At 36.7% G+C, this 15540-nt stretch overlaps 1 protein-coding gene across 6 annotated transcripts in view; it reads right to left on the bottom strand.

Annotated features, from left to right (window-relative positions):
• Positions 1 to 15540, bottom strand: part of ARFIP1 (ADP ribosylation factor interacting protein 1) — a 135317-nt gene that overhangs the window by 9814 nt on the left and 109963 nt on the right. The window contains exon 9 of one of the 6 annotated variants that reach the window (XM_047855871.1): positions 11048 to 11730. The exons of 3 other annotated variants lie outside the window; for them this stretch is intronic. In XM_047855871.1, the coding sequence (XP_047711827.1) occupies positions 11572 to 11730 (159 nt within the window). In that variant the 3' untranslated portion in view covers positions 11048 to 11571. Of the gene's footprint in view, positions 1 to 11047; positions 11731 to 15540 lie in introns of those variants that run through there. 2 more of the 6 variants (XM_047855867.1, XM_047855869.1) reach the window with 2 other exon arrangements.

Genomic DNA, 15540 nt, shown 5'->3' on the forward strand with positions numbered 1-15540 from the left:
ATGAAGTAAGAGGAAGCATGGAGGAGGCTTCATTTCTTAACCTGGGTGGTGGGTGGATGGCTGTTTTGTTGCTGTTATTCTTCATATTTTGCCTATATGTTAAACATTCTTTTGAATGTACTTAACATCTTTACAGTATTAAAAAAGGGAAAGGTTACAAAAGATAAAGTCTGTCTGTATATCATAACTTTGCTGAGCATCTGTAGTATTCAGTGCTCTAATGAACTAGTCATCCCCCTTTTATATTCAGAGAGAAAAAACACCACACCTAAAATGTTACTTACGCTCATTCATTCAATAAATATTACTAAGGGTCTGTTGTTGTCAGGCACTAGTCTAGGGTCTGGAATGCAAGCAATCAACAAAAAGACAATTCTGCTCTCAAGAAGCTTATATTCTATCGAGAAGAAAGAGAAACAAGGTAAGTAAAATATACAGTATGTTAGATGATGGCATGTGTTACACAGAAAAATTAAGCAATGGGGAATATGAGATACATATATGGCAGAGTGCAGCAATGTAAACAGAACGCTAGAAAAGGTCTGAGGTGACATTTGAATAAAGACCTAAAGGAAGTGAGAGAGTGAGCTTTAAGATACTTTAAGTTTTCTTGTTTTCTTTTTTTTTTTGAGAGAGGGCGCCAGTGAGGGGCAAGGGAGAGAGAGAGTTCACAAGGTGGGGGAGGGGGGAGGGAGGAGGGAGGGGGGGGAGGGGGGAGGGAGGAGGGAGGGGGGAGGAGGGAGAAGCGGGACTCACCCAAAGTGGGGCTCGTGCTCACTTGAAGGACTCGAATTCATCATGACCTGAGCTGAAGTCAGATGCTTAACCGAATGAGCCACCCAGGCACCCCGATACTTTATGTTTTCTAATGAGGCTAGAAGAATAAATAATACTCTGGATAGAGGAAATAACAAGTACTCTAGTCCTAAGGTGGATGGTGTGCTTAGTATGTTTGAGAAACAGCAAGGAGGCCAGTGTGGCTGGTCATTGTATTAAGGGTGTGGTAGGAGATGTGGTCAGGTAAGTAATGGGGGGGCTAGATAATGTGGGACCTTAGATGTCATCATAGAGACTGTGGCTACTTTTCTGAGTGAGATGAGAAGGCACTGGAAGATTCTGAGCAGAGACATGACAATATCTGATTTACTTTAATAAACATGCAAAGGTAGAAGCAGAGAGACCTGTTAGAATACTACAGCAATAACCCAGGTGAGATAATGGTGGCCTGGACAAAGGTGGTAACAGAGGAAGCAGTGAGAAGAGGTGGGATTCTCAATATACTGTGAAGATAAAGCCAACAGATGAGGCTGTGGGAGAGATCAAGGACAAAGAAGGTGCCAAGAGTTTTGCCCTGAACAACCAACTGAAAGCATAAAGCTACCGCACACTGATATATGGCAAAGGCTACGAGAAGGGCAAGTGTGGAGGAGGGGGAAATGTGGCTATCAAGAACTCAGTTTGGGACAAGTGAGAGATGGTTTTTCAGGCAGACACATGGCAATGCTGATTAAGTAACTATTTTTGAGAGTGGATAGAGTTCAGGATAGCAGTACAGTGAAGAAACAGATTAAGATAATTGTTACGGTTCCTTTCTACTAAAATTTTGAGAAAACTGCTTTCTAAATAGAGGTGTGTGTGTGTGTGTGTGTGTGTGTGTGTGTGTGTGTGTGTGTGTTTGGAATAAAATATATATATTTGGAAACTCAAATGGCTCCCCCAAAGCCTTTCAGTTGAAAGGCTCTCTCTTTCAACAGAAAAACATTATTTTAAGGACAAAAACTAGCTTTTCTTTCAGAGATTTTTAAAATTCAATTGAAAGTTTATGAACCAGCCCATTAATTAAACACTCTTCCCTATTTAAAGGTATTCTTAGCTTTCACACTAGTAACCTACCTGGGTCACAAAGTAATTTTACAACTTGCCTTACTAGGATGATCTGGCCTTTCTTGTTTTTTTGTTTTCTTTGGATGATCCTTGGCTCCTGGAGTTATAGAGCAACTGAGGGGTTTCTGCATTTTTAGTGTGAGATTCTAACTTTTAGAAATAGATTCTAGACAATTACTTTATGGCTTTTTGGGTCACGAAAATTTTTGACTTGAATGTTAATTCCCAGTGTTTTAGAATGAAAGGAGACAATAAGCATGGAGTGCGGGATTTGATTCCTGTGGTGTACCCGGAGAGAGCTGTTACAACAGTCTGAAAGTTACTGTCAGAAAGCGGGAAGGGCGTCAGACAATTTTGTAGCTAACTCTACGAGTGTCAGTCAACACAGATGTCCACTGAGAAGTCAGTTTCTGTACCCCCTTGAGGTGGCTGACAAACCCAACACAAAGACACAGCAACAAAGCCTCAAACCAGGTGTATTACCTGTATGCAAAATGTTCCCCAACTCCACTGAAACTTAACCCGTGGGAAATCAAGGAAAGAGGGTGCTTTTTAAGACTGACTTCTAGTTTTCACAACAAAATGACACAATACCCATTTTCACCAAAACATTCTCCCAGTAATTGTGAGAAGGTTGATGTGTAAGCCTCTTAAAGTATATCCACACTTCAGAACAGTTCCCTGGTATAGAGACAGCCTGTAGGGATTCACAGCTTTTCAATTGTAATCATGGAAATAAAGTATAAAACTTCATTGTTACTTTAATCTCAGAAGCCTTTTTATACCAAAACAGGTTAACTTACCTCATTTTTCCATTAGCACCGATTATGTAAGTGTTATCCTAGTACACTATTTAGTTTTGGTAGTAGGTCTTAAAAATCAGATGGACATTTAAATAGGAATGGTAAACTGACTCTTAACCACTCAAACCATTACTAGCCCAAATATAAATGGGAACTAAAATAAATTAATAAATCAATTATCAATATGAATATACTTACTTTCTACATAAACAAATTAAAAGCTTTGGGCTTTTCTGCCTCTATTTTTGCTTCATTTTCTCTAAATTTTTGATAAACTAATTTTCACTACAGTATGTATTCATATGATGTCTTCATATAATGACTGTATTATTTATAGAATATCAATGCAGCTCTGACCGATGCCACAAAGAATCCTCAGGACGTTTAAGAACAATTAAGTAATACAGAAAAAGAGCTGCAAATACAATTTTAAAGAGAACTAATTTTTGCAATCTTTATAATGACTGTGCAGTTGTCACTATGTATAAGTAGTTTTAATGAGACTTAAAAGTGTTAGTCTAAGTTACTTGGCTTGTTTATCAGGTTTACTTTAGTAGACTATTTGGCCTTGTGAAAGTCAGTGTAGGATAGATACCAGTTTCTCAAACAGAACTGGGAGGAAGATAGATGAAGAAAGTAAGGTGGAGGAAAGGTCAGAATGTACTTTTAGGAGAAGGTGCAAAAAGCCAAAAATGCTTGAGGAAGTATTTTAGGGTCATTACACTTTTGCAATTTACATTTGTATTTATATTATCGGATCACGAGAAGTGATGAGCACACAGAATAAAAAAAACGCCAAGTATTTTTGTCAGTATTTGCAAGTATTTGATATGGTGGGTGACACTTTTGTGAAGCGCTTTCTTTGTGACAGGTAATATGTTACCCTTACATCTACTCTGTACAGGCTTCTCTTCTCTCCATGTTACAGTTAAAAAAACACTCAGAAAGTTAAGTAACTTGCTTAAGGTTAGATAGTTAGCAGATGAGCTGGGAGTGGAAGGTCTTATCCCACGACAGGTCCATGTTTTTTTTTTACCTATGCTAACCTGACTCTATTCATAAGGCAACAGACATTTTGGAAAGCTTTTAAACAAAGCTTGAAACAAATAAACAAAAGGTATGGCAGGGCACTCAAAGGAAAGGTAGCAATGTACAGAAGGTATGTTTTAACCTCCTTCTTCATTTTGTCACTGGCTCTGATGTGGCATTTAAACATCCTCAAGACAGGATCTAACACAAGGTTTGGAGCACATGAAAGAAATAAAAGTTAATTCTTTTTAAATTATGAAGAGTAATGCAATATTAAACTTTTGTACACTCTTTCCATACTTACACAGCAGGAACTATTTATTTATGTATGTCCTAACTTAGAAAAGATTTAAAGAGGCTATAAGGATGAGTGAAATACAAGAGAGAAGCAGAGACTTAAAAAAGGAGCAAAAGAAGATAGAGGTAACAGTTCCAGGCAGAAATGGGATGATGACAAATTTGACAAATTTTCAAAACCTAACAGCAGAAACAATTACAGTAATTTAGAAATACACTAAATCATTGTGAACTCAATTACAAAGAACTTTCATAAAGATCTGCCAAACAATGAGCAACCCGGATCAGACATAAGCAAAACCACGATAGCAACATCTGGTGAATGACCTAAAATATGCCATACAATACTTCGATTGTTAAAGGGCAAAACAAACTTCAACACTGACTACTAAGGCAGAGACAAGCTGAGGTTTTAAATAGAAACTGGGTAAGAGAAATTTAAGAGCAGGTCTGAGAGCTGATGCCAAGTGGATTATACCGAAAACTTTCTCCTGCTTACACAGCATATATCAATAGAAGATAAATACCATTTACAAAGTTTACCAACCGAAAAATTTAAAGTATTACTGCACAGGCATCAAAACCATAAAAAGGTACTTTATTTCTACCAAATGAACTTTTTTTCCAAATCAAATTTAGATTAATTACCTACTTTCTTATCAGAGATACTTTAAAAAAGAGGCACTTTTTTAAAAAAATTTTTAAATGTTTATTTTTTTGAGAGGCAGAGAGACAGAGCATGAGCAGGGGAGGGGCAGAGAGAGAGCGAGACACAGAATCCGAAGCAGGCTCCAGGCTCTGAGTTGTCAGCACAGAGCCCAATGCAGGGCTCAAACCCATGAACTGTGAGATCATGACCTGAGTTGAAGTCAGATGCTTAACCTACTGAGCCACCCAGGCGCCCCAAAAAGAGGCAACTTCTAATTCAAATAAAAGTAACTTGTTTTAATATATTCATAATTGTTCAAAGCATTGACTCTCCCAATAACTCTATAAAATAAGGGTTTATATGAAGTGAACAACAATACCGAGGTTAGGTTAAACATGTGAGGAAAAGTTGAAATAAAATCATTTTTTTTTAAGATTTTATTTTTAAGTATCTCTACACAACGGGGGGCCTGAACTTACTACCCCGAGTTCAAGTCACATGCTCCACCAACTGAGCCAGCCAGGCACCCCTAAAATTATTCTTTAGTAAGAAGTCTCTAAATCACTAACATGTAAAGAATTAACTCCTTTCTTTGCCTCTAATTATTTAAACAGGGAAGTATACCTGTCTTGGCCTTTTATTAGGTTTGTGAAGTGTAATTTTATTACTTTGTAATAGCTTTGGAAATGCCTGTCATGTCAAAGCAACAGCTGAGAAAAAAGTACGATAAAAAATATGGGTGTGGACACTGGGAAGGGAGTTAAGAGAAGGAAAGACAAATATGAACCACAAGTGGAGGTGGAAGAATAGATTTTATTTTTTGACTCATTGGGATAGGTTTCAACAAATCTTGGACAAGTATGTTTCAAAAAAAAAAAAAAGCATCCTAGGAGGGAAAAAAAAGGGCAGTCCTATTTCGAAAAGCAGATAACCGATGACACACAATTCCAGTAATGATAGGTCACAGAATGTGCTGAGGCCTCATAATTCTGTATCCAAGGGTAGGTTAAAATTCTCAATGCACAGGTTTTCTCCCCCTTTAACAAAAATGTCTATTGCCCTTTCATTCTATGGTTTACAGTGTTAGCTCCCTCCCCTTCTCCCTTCCTTCTAAGAGCTCCAGTTTTGGATATGACCCACATGGCTTCTGTTTTTCAAGGTTATCTCCCATCTTCTTCCTCTGCTATGTTAAGAACCCTACTTGGAGCAGCATTATAGCACATTAATTAAAAGCAGGGTTGTGGAGTCAAACAGATCTAGATCTGAATCCTGGTCTGGTTGTGAGACTTTGGGCAAATTATTTAACCTCTGAACCTCATTATCATCATCTGTACGCTGGTATATGATCATCTAGATTACAGTAGATAGATACACACATAGATATTAAACAAAATACTTATAGAGCATTTCCTCCATATACAGATTACTCAAAGATCAGTGTGCATCAATTCACTTGCTGGAGAAGGGGAATGCTCTATAGATGCAGCCATGGAGCTTACCTCTAAGGAAAGAAACAGACTAACAGACATTCACAGCACAGTATGGTATGTGCTTTAATTGGAGAAAGCCCTGGGTAGCAGGGTAGTACACAGGGGAAGAAAGAAACTTTCAAGTTGCTAGAGGAAATATTAAGTACCAAAAATCATTCAAGATAGCATCTGAGCTCCTAGATAAATATGAATTTAGGTATAGAAGAGTAGTTAAGGAGCTGAGTATTTCCTTCAACCAATTAGGTGACCTTGTTCTCCCTGGCCTTTGGACATTGGGCAACAAGAACTTCCAGCTAAACCAATGGCCCATTCACACCCATCGTTATATTCATAAAATAGTTTTCCATTGTAAGTGTGGTTCTGTATTATATCTCGGAAAACTTTTTTTTTTTTAAAGATTAAGAACCCAATCTCTTATACGACTTACAAAAATTCTGATCGTATGTACCTAACAACTGTTTATAAGCTTAATAAAAAAGATTTACCAAAATTTGTTATGATAAAACCACTATTTTTCTTTAAAAAAAAAATCCACAAGCAGTTATACTACACTCTACTTTAAGAACAGAAAATTTAACAAAAGTTTACAGATAACTTAAAACATATGCTCCAGAGTTTCTTCAAGAATTTTTTTTTCCTAACCTTTTCCACTAATGTTCATGTTACTCATTCTTGTGTGGTTCTGTTCAAGTCATGCCACTAGCCTAGCAGGTACTTCTAAGAGCCCACACTGTCCACACTAATATTCTTCATCAAATTCTGTAGTTCTTCTTTCTCCTGCATAAATCAACATTTTGTATATAGTAGGTTTTACTAAATGTCCTCCATTAGACTGTATATTGCTTGTCAGCAAGAAGTCTGTCATAATACCTTTATACAATACTTCCTTAGGATAAGACATTATAATAGCCCCAAACAAGCACCTTAAAAATTTTACTGAAAGTCTGTGAAAAGTGCATTTTTTGAAAATTTAATGGAAGAAATACAGATAGAAAACCAGAATATTGTAAGGTGTAACATTATAGGTGGAAGGCATATGGTCAAAACCAAAGTGTTGAGTCATTACTGAGAGGACTTCAAGTAAAGGTTAAAAAGAACAATGCTAAGTCAAATTATTTATTTTTTTAAAAGTTTATTTATTTTGAGAGAGAGAGAGAGAGAGAGAGAGAGAGAGAGAGAGAGAGAGAATATCCCAAGCAGGCTCCCCGCTGTCAGTGCAGAGCCCTCCATGTAGGTCTTGATCATGTCCTGAGCTGAAATCGACAGTTGGACACTTAACCAACTGGGCCACCCAGGCGCTCCTCAAATTCTTAAACACTGCTAGTGTCTTCTGCAGTTTTACTCAGAGATGCCAATTAAAGGTTTTATTTTGAAGTAAATCAAAAGACTGTAACTAAGGAGAAAAGTACAGTACTGCCACTGCCACCAAAACTAACGCAGATTACTAGTGATCTGTTCATATCTTAAATTGATCACTTGAAAACTCACCTTAGGGGCGCCTGGGTGGCGCAGTTGGTTAAGCGTCCGACTTCAGCCAGGTCACGATCTCACGGTCCGTGAGTTCGAGCCCCGCGTCAGGCTCTGGGCTAATGGCTCAGAGCCTGGAGCCTGTTTCCGATTCTGTGTCTCCCTCTCTCTCTGCCCCTCCCCCGTTCATGCTCTGTCTCTCTCTGTCCCAAAAATAAACAAACGTTGAGAAAACTCACCTTAATCACAAAACCTGGCAATCTGACTTGGGTGATACATAAGGTTGGCAAAGTAAGTGAAATGTGGATCTGAGCAGTACACAGGTATCAAACATTTTATAGAACAGATAACACTACAGAAGTAATAATTAAGAAGTAAATTTTTTTAAATGTTTATTTTTGAGAGAGAGAGAGAGAGAGAGAGCGCAAGGAGGGGAGGGGCAGAGAGAGGGAGACACAGAATTCGAGCTGTCTGCACAGAGCATGACTCGGGGCTCGACCTGAGATCATGACCTGAGCCAAAGTCAGACACTTAACTGACTGAGCTGAGCCACCCAGGTGCCCCAAGAAGTAAATTTTTATAAGTGCACCCTATTCACACAAAGTGAAAGCAAGCAATCCATTCTCCTCTAACATATACAGAAGGAAAATGAAACTCAAACTCTATCCTCCAAATGAACTGATCACTTCTGACCAAAAAGGGTCAGAAAACATAAGTACCTTATAATTGCCAGAGAGAGAGAGAGAGAGAGAGAGAGAGAGAGAGAGAGAGAAGACTAAGTCAAATCTATAAAAGTCAGAGAAGACCAAGTGAAATCTATAAAAACAACAGTTGATGACTATAAAGCTATCCCTTCTGGGGGCTTTTAAGTCTTGTGTATAAAATACTTCTTCATGGGGCGCCTGGTGGCTCAGTCGGTTGAGCGCCTGACTTCGGCTCCGGTCATGATCTCAAGGTCCATGAGTTCGAGCCCCGCGTCAGCTCTGTGCTGACAGCTCAGAGTCTGGAGCCTGCTTCGGATTCTGTGTCTCCCTCTCTCTCTCTGACCCTTCCCCGTTCATGCTCTGTCTCTCTGTCTCAAAAATAAATGAACATTAAAAAAAAATTTTAAATACTTCTTCACAAAAATCTGGAAATCTCAGCACAACTGACGAATTGGTTAGCTAGTTGTACTCTCTCTCTCATTCACCAGTTGATGATTACAAATTTCATACTGATTCCAGACAGGTACGCCTTAGATGATACTAATTTCAAAAGCAACCCTCAACTCCCAATTCTTTTTGGCTGCATGGTTTATATAAAGATAGTTAATTTCTGTCTCTTTTCCGAAGAAAGAGAGGAGGCAGTGCAAACCCCAGACAACTTTTTCCTCCTTCACGTGGGTCTAGCAAAATGTTTACAGAGGCATGGAAGCCAAACCACTAGCAATAGCAAACATGGTACTATACATGAAAACATTTTCTTTTCTTTTCAAATTTGTATTTAGGAAATATTTTCTGATATAAATAAAAGGTACTATATCACACCATTTCTACATTTCTAATCTGTCACTTAAGAATAATGCAGGGAACTCATGTCCTGGCAAGTTAACTGTTTTTCTATTCTCTCCAACACAAAATTGATCATCTGATTTTAAGCCTAAAGAAAAAGTATAGGCTATATAAATACATGTATCAGATCATGTCTGAAAAATAGAAATCTAGTTGGGTCTCATTTTGAAAAAAAGATAAGGTGTACACTACTTAAAAAACAAATATTTTCTAGCTATACTTACTTGCATTTATTTTAAAAATTTAGTCTTATCATTTCAATAAGTAGGATCAAAACTGAAAGAATATAAAAAGTATATAATGAGAAGTCTCACTTTCACTCCTGTCTCTGACCAGTGTCCCCTTATAGGTAACTGATTTTAGTTAATTCTTCCAGGTTTTCTTATGCAAGCACAAATCTTTATGTAAAATTATACATTTTTATTTCCTTCCTTTCTTACACAAAAGATATTCTACCATATACACTGCTTTGCACCTTACTCTTCAATTAACAGTATGTCCTAAGGATCCTTCTATCAATAGCATACTTACTCTTTTTTTCTTTAATAGCTACAAAATATTCCATTCTGTAAATGAACCACAGTTTATTTAACTTGTCCCCTACTGGTGAACTGCTGCGTTGTTTCTCTTCCTTTGATATTACAAGCGATGCCGTAATGAATAACCCTGTACCTATGTCACTTCATCCTTATGTAGGCCCTATATACCTGTCTGGTTTCATCCAGAGCTATGCTTCCCCCATCCTCATTATGCTCTGGCCTCACTGACCTTCAATTGGCTTTTGCATATTCTATTCCTTTTATTTAAAATCCCTTTCCTCCACACACCTTAAGTCAGCTCCTTTGTAGCCCTCTGGAATTCAGCCTCAATATCACTTCCTCTAGCCTTCCACAATACCCCACACCAAGCCAAGTCCCCTTTGTATACTCACATGACTCCTCTATTTTCCCTTTACAACACTTATCATAGTTTGTATTTATATAGTTATTTGGTTAATGCCGATTTCTCTTATTTGACCATAAGCTCTACAAGGGCAAGCCCATTTATATTTCTACTATTTATCCCTGGCTCATAAAAAAGCAACCAATAAATATTTGATGAATAAAAGAATAAAATGTTAAAGGTGCCAATTACGTATCGATCTGCTCTTAGTATTTTATATGTTTTTTTGTTTTACCTTTTAAGTATCTCTTGACATCCTCAGTTCATTCCATATCCACTACCACCCCCCTAAACAAGTTCTCATCATCTCTTGTCTAAACTACTATATTCACTCTCAGGTTCTAACTAAGATCTATGCTCCATATTTTAGACTTCTCATTGGCCAAGAATTCTTTCAATGGCTCCCCACAGATACTAAAACAAACTTTTCCTTAATGTAGTCTATAAGACCTGCATGGATGGTCTGGCCTTTGCTTGCCTCCCGGTCAGTCCTATACTCTAGTCACATTGGCTCCTATCATATTTACTCTTTGAACATACCACACCCTCTCCTGCCACAGGGCTGTTACATATGTGGTTCTTTCTAGTTGGAATACTCTTTGCTTCTCATTTTACCTAGTTAATGCTCAACATCACTTTCTCATGGAAGCCTGCCCTGACCACTTAATGAACTATGTACCTCTCCTCGAGACCATCGCTACAGCGAAAATTTTATATACATGTTTCAGTGTGATTTGATCAATGTTGTTTCTTTTATTAGGCGATAAGCTCTTTGAGGGTAGAATTTGTTTTTGTTTGCTCACTGGGTATCAACAATATCCAGAACACTTCCTGGCACGCAGTACGTATCTAATAATTGTTTGTTAAATGAATGAAAAAAAGAACAACAACAACACGATATTATGATACCAAATTATATGATGAAATATACTCAGGAATTAAGTCTGGAAGTAAAGTTGCATGAGTAAGGGAATGTTCCACAGAATCCAAATGTAGGTAATCATATTTGGCACAGTGTTGAGGTTGCTTATTATACATACTTACATATTTCAATCTATAAATGCTTATTTTTTTATTTAGAACCAGTAGGGTTCTTTTACTGTGGAACTTAATTTCATTTGACCTATGAGCAAATGCCAAGAGGTAATCCCATTTATACCTCCAGTTGTAGAAATAAAGATGATGGTAAGTCATTGGCATGAATATTTAAAAATTATCAAGAGTAAGAAGTTAGGGTCCTTTTCTTTTGACAGTGAAGAAAAAGATTTCAAGAATATCTACTTGTACATATTAAGTAATGATTAACATGCTTCTTAATATTTGGCAAGAAATAGCCAGTTTTAACATTTAGACGTTTATTTTTTTTCCTCTCAAAGACAAGTTTTAGTAAATAAGAATACCTTTGCCTTCCAAGCTTTTCCAAACATTTATAGCCTATTTTTACAAAGATGTACTAGGTTTTAAATATCTCCTATTACCGTATGTATTTGCATAGTCACCGAAGCATCACAACTACATATATAGCTGGATATTACATGAATATGTTTACTTTGTTCTAGGTGTTCTATTCTCTGTGTATTCTCTCTTTCTCCTGCGTCCCATTTTAGTTCATGGATTTTCTGAAAAGCCAAATTCATAATAAGATACATATGAAATAAATCTGTAATATATTAGAAAAAATAGTGTATTAAATAATATATTAGAAAAGAAATCCTAATATTCAAGAATATTATTGTATTATGATTATATATGAAACATGGCATCAAGTGAAAACAACAGTTTTTTCATCAATCTAAGATTCAGAATGACTATGATTTTTTTAAAAAAGGTTTTTAAATGAAGTTAGTGCATTAATCAAATATGTGTCCAGGATACATCCCCAAGTCTGGTTCATCTTTTTTAGTCCCCCTTGTCATCCTCAAGTCACTGAAATATAACAGAGGGAAAAACCCTGCATTTAATGGGTACTGCTAATTAATTGACATTACCTTAAAGTAGGAGTATATTTCATCTTTCTTAAAATAATAACATAATAAAATCAGTAAGATCCTTACTTTTTATTTATACTCTAAGCTGCTTTGTTGACTCTTTTGATATATTCAAGTTTTCCTCCCCTAATACATTAGGAGCTCTGAAAAGAGATTTACCACTCCCAAATTATAGTTCTGTTAAAGGAAATATTAATCTTAAATGACTTTTCATGTTTTATGTGATTCCAAGCCATGTAAAAAGTTGTTTTAAAATAATAAACATGAGGGGTGCCTGGGTGGCTCAGTCGGTTGAGCGCCTGACTTCGGCTCAGGTCATGATCTCAGTCTGTGGGTTCAAGCCCTGCGTCGGGCTCTGTGCTGACAGCTCAGAGCCTGGAGCCTGCTTTGGATTCTGTGTCTCCCTCTCTCTCTGCCTCTTCCCTGATCACACTTTGTCTTGCTCTCTCCCAAAAATAAATAAAAACATTAAAAAAATTTTTTTAAAAAACCATGGATTGCTCACTACGATGTGCATATTTTTTCTGTAAATTTTTTGCCTTCTCTTCACAAGCAACAGTACACACTGCAGACGATAGAGGCATTTTTGAGAGTATGCTTTGCCCTCACTAAAGCAAAGAATGAAGTAATCAGGATTTGCCCTTTTGTCCTGTTATGGTGGACTCTCATTTTCTTCCATCTCTTTCTCTTCCCTGCAGTATACCTCAATTCTGGAAAGACACACAAACTCACGTTTGCTAAAATAACTATTATATATTTAAACACCATTGCTAGGCATCATGAGGCTGTAAAAGGAGGCATGGTACCTTTCTCACAAAGTCTACAAAATTCCAGGAATGTCTATTCTCTTCTCGTTACTAAAGTAGCCTATGTTTTGTTTTGAACCATGAAAGGAACAATGAAAGGTAAATAAACTGCCTTAAGTCACAAAACAGCTCATGTTACATTACTGAAAAGACAGGAAAAAGAGAAATAATGATGAAACAGAAACATTAGAAAAGCCTAATTAACTCTGTTGTTACTGCTATGCAACTCAATGTTGTTCAGTAAAACAGGAAGAGAATATCAGAGATTAATAAGGATTGTTTAGGTTAAAGGTAAACATAATATATCTTGGGGGTGGGTGGATAAAGAGCACAGATTGTACATAATAGAATTCAAATTTCTCCATTAAAAGTAAATGACAAGAGAGATGTGCACATATCACTCAGCATGAATGCACACACAGGAATGTGTATTTTACACATCTATTTTCTTTGTTTTCCCAGAAAGAAGGAAGGCTAGACTAACTACATATAAACGCTTCAATTTTCTAAAATATAGAGAAGAATCCACCTTTCAATCCTTCTCAAAAAAATTTTTTTTAAGTTGTAAGAATGAAACAAAAACATTCTCACAATGTTTGGCTACTAAAATATATTACAACAGTCACAGGAATGGTTCCTAGTCCTTTACTCAGTGACTGTTTGCTTTTACTTTATGCATCATTTTAACTGTCGGGTTATCTGGCCTCTCATTTTAGAACAGAAGTGTTGCTATGGGAAGACACTTGAAAAGCCATGAAATGAGAGATGTCAAAGAAATCCTCCTCCCCCAAAAGCTGCAAAAAACAGCTGTAAAGACAAGCATTAACCTTTAGGATATTATCAAATTACAAACTAACACACTACATGATGTTTAAAATAACCTATGTTTTAAAAAATTCAATATACAATATTTAAGAAATAGGAAGAGTATATTTTGTTAAAATTCAAGTGCTGCGTGGATTACCTGACACTTTGTATAAAGGAGATATTAAGGTACAAATTCAGCTTATTTTAACAAAAGAAGAAAAAACACAAGATTTCAGGCATTTCACACTGCCAAGAAAGCAAACAGGGATGATAAGACAGTTTGTAAGCCTAAAGGCTTGCTTTTTCCTCCTTTTGTTAGAGTTATTAAAAATAAAAGGGTAAAAGTTGCTCAACAATAAAAAAGTTTTCTCATGAATCTAAGTCTTCATCCAAATTACAGTTATTGATTGCTTAACATAAAACAGAGATCAATATTATCTCTTTATAGTTTTTAAGAGTTAAATAAGAGAAAAAGATCAGAGTTTCTTTATAGATTTTATTTTAGTTGATTTTTAGCTGATTAAGGAGTTCAAATTGAAACTTAGGTTAATGACAACTGTGGAAAGCTGAAAACAAAGACTATCTCTAGGACTCTCTAAGAACATAAATCCTTGAGAGTAAAGGCAAATTAAAAAAAATTTTATAGTAAGGTCAAAAGAAGATGTGACAACAATGTTATTCTCAAAGGCAATGACTTCCAAACCTTTATCTCTGAAGCCTTGACCCTGCTCATTCCAACTCCAAACTCACATCATTAACATCCTACCAACTGTTTCTATGTGAATATTTTGTCATCACCTCAAACTGAGCACTGGGTTAAACGGAATAAATACCCATTCCTCATCCCTTACAACCTTCAAGCCAAATTGGCTTCCTCTCTTGATTTCCCAACCCCTGTCATGCAGACTTGAAATCACTGTATTCTTTCCTTTCTGCTGCTATTGGAATTTACCCTATGTCAGGCTCTTTATCACTTCATTTGGCTATAAAAGATTCCTCACTGGTCTGCGTGCTTCTACTTTCTTTCTTCCTTTAAACTGTAGTGTTTTTAAGTCATGTATTTTTTTTTTTACTCCTAACTTTACAAATTCTTCAATGCCAACAAGATAGAGTTGGATTTTAAGAGCCATCTTGACAGACATTTAAACTTCACAGAGATGACCTGGCTGGTCCCTCATTACTCAGTATGCATCCTTTTTGAGGCCACAATTCAATCTTTATGTGAACAAGGCTCTATACAATGTGGCTTCCAATTACCTTTCTGATTCTCTCCTCCTTTAAAGCACGTGAAGGTTATGTTCCATCATGGTAGTCTATTTCTCTACTAAACGTGAGTATTCCTCTATTCTTACATGCAGGCCACTGCCCTTGTCAAGAAGGTTCTCCTCCCAATTCTTTGAGGCCTGTCCTCCTGATCTTTCAAGGCTAGGCTGAAGTCCTTATCTCTTCCATGGATCTTTAAGATTTCCCTGAACAGTCAATGCATTATCTTCACTTACCACTGAGAAACTATTGCTTATGTAATGCCAAATGATATAAATTTAGTATTTCAAATTAATATGTTTGTTGAAATAAATATAGTTCATGTCTCCTGTCACACCTCTTCTAATGTCAATTTCTGCTCGTATCCGCAAAAGAGACACAAGGGAGGCAGGATATAGGTTAAGTTCAAAAACCACCAGGGGAAGGTGTGAAGGTGATGACTTCTAGAAAACAAACCCATCCTATGTTTTTGTAACTCCCTAAGATCATAAACTTTATTTTCCTTCTCCTTCATCCCTTCACCTAGCCAAGTGCCTGGCATACAGCAGGAATTCTATAAATACTG

This window comes from Prionailurus viverrinus, chromosome B1 (assembly GCF_022837055.1).
Source record: "Prionailurus viverrinus isolate Anna chromosome B1, UM_Priviv_1.0, whole genome shotgun sequence".
Taxonomy (NCBI): domain Eukaryota; kingdom Metazoa; phylum Chordata; class Mammalia; order Carnivora; family Felidae; genus Prionailurus; species Prionailurus viverrinus.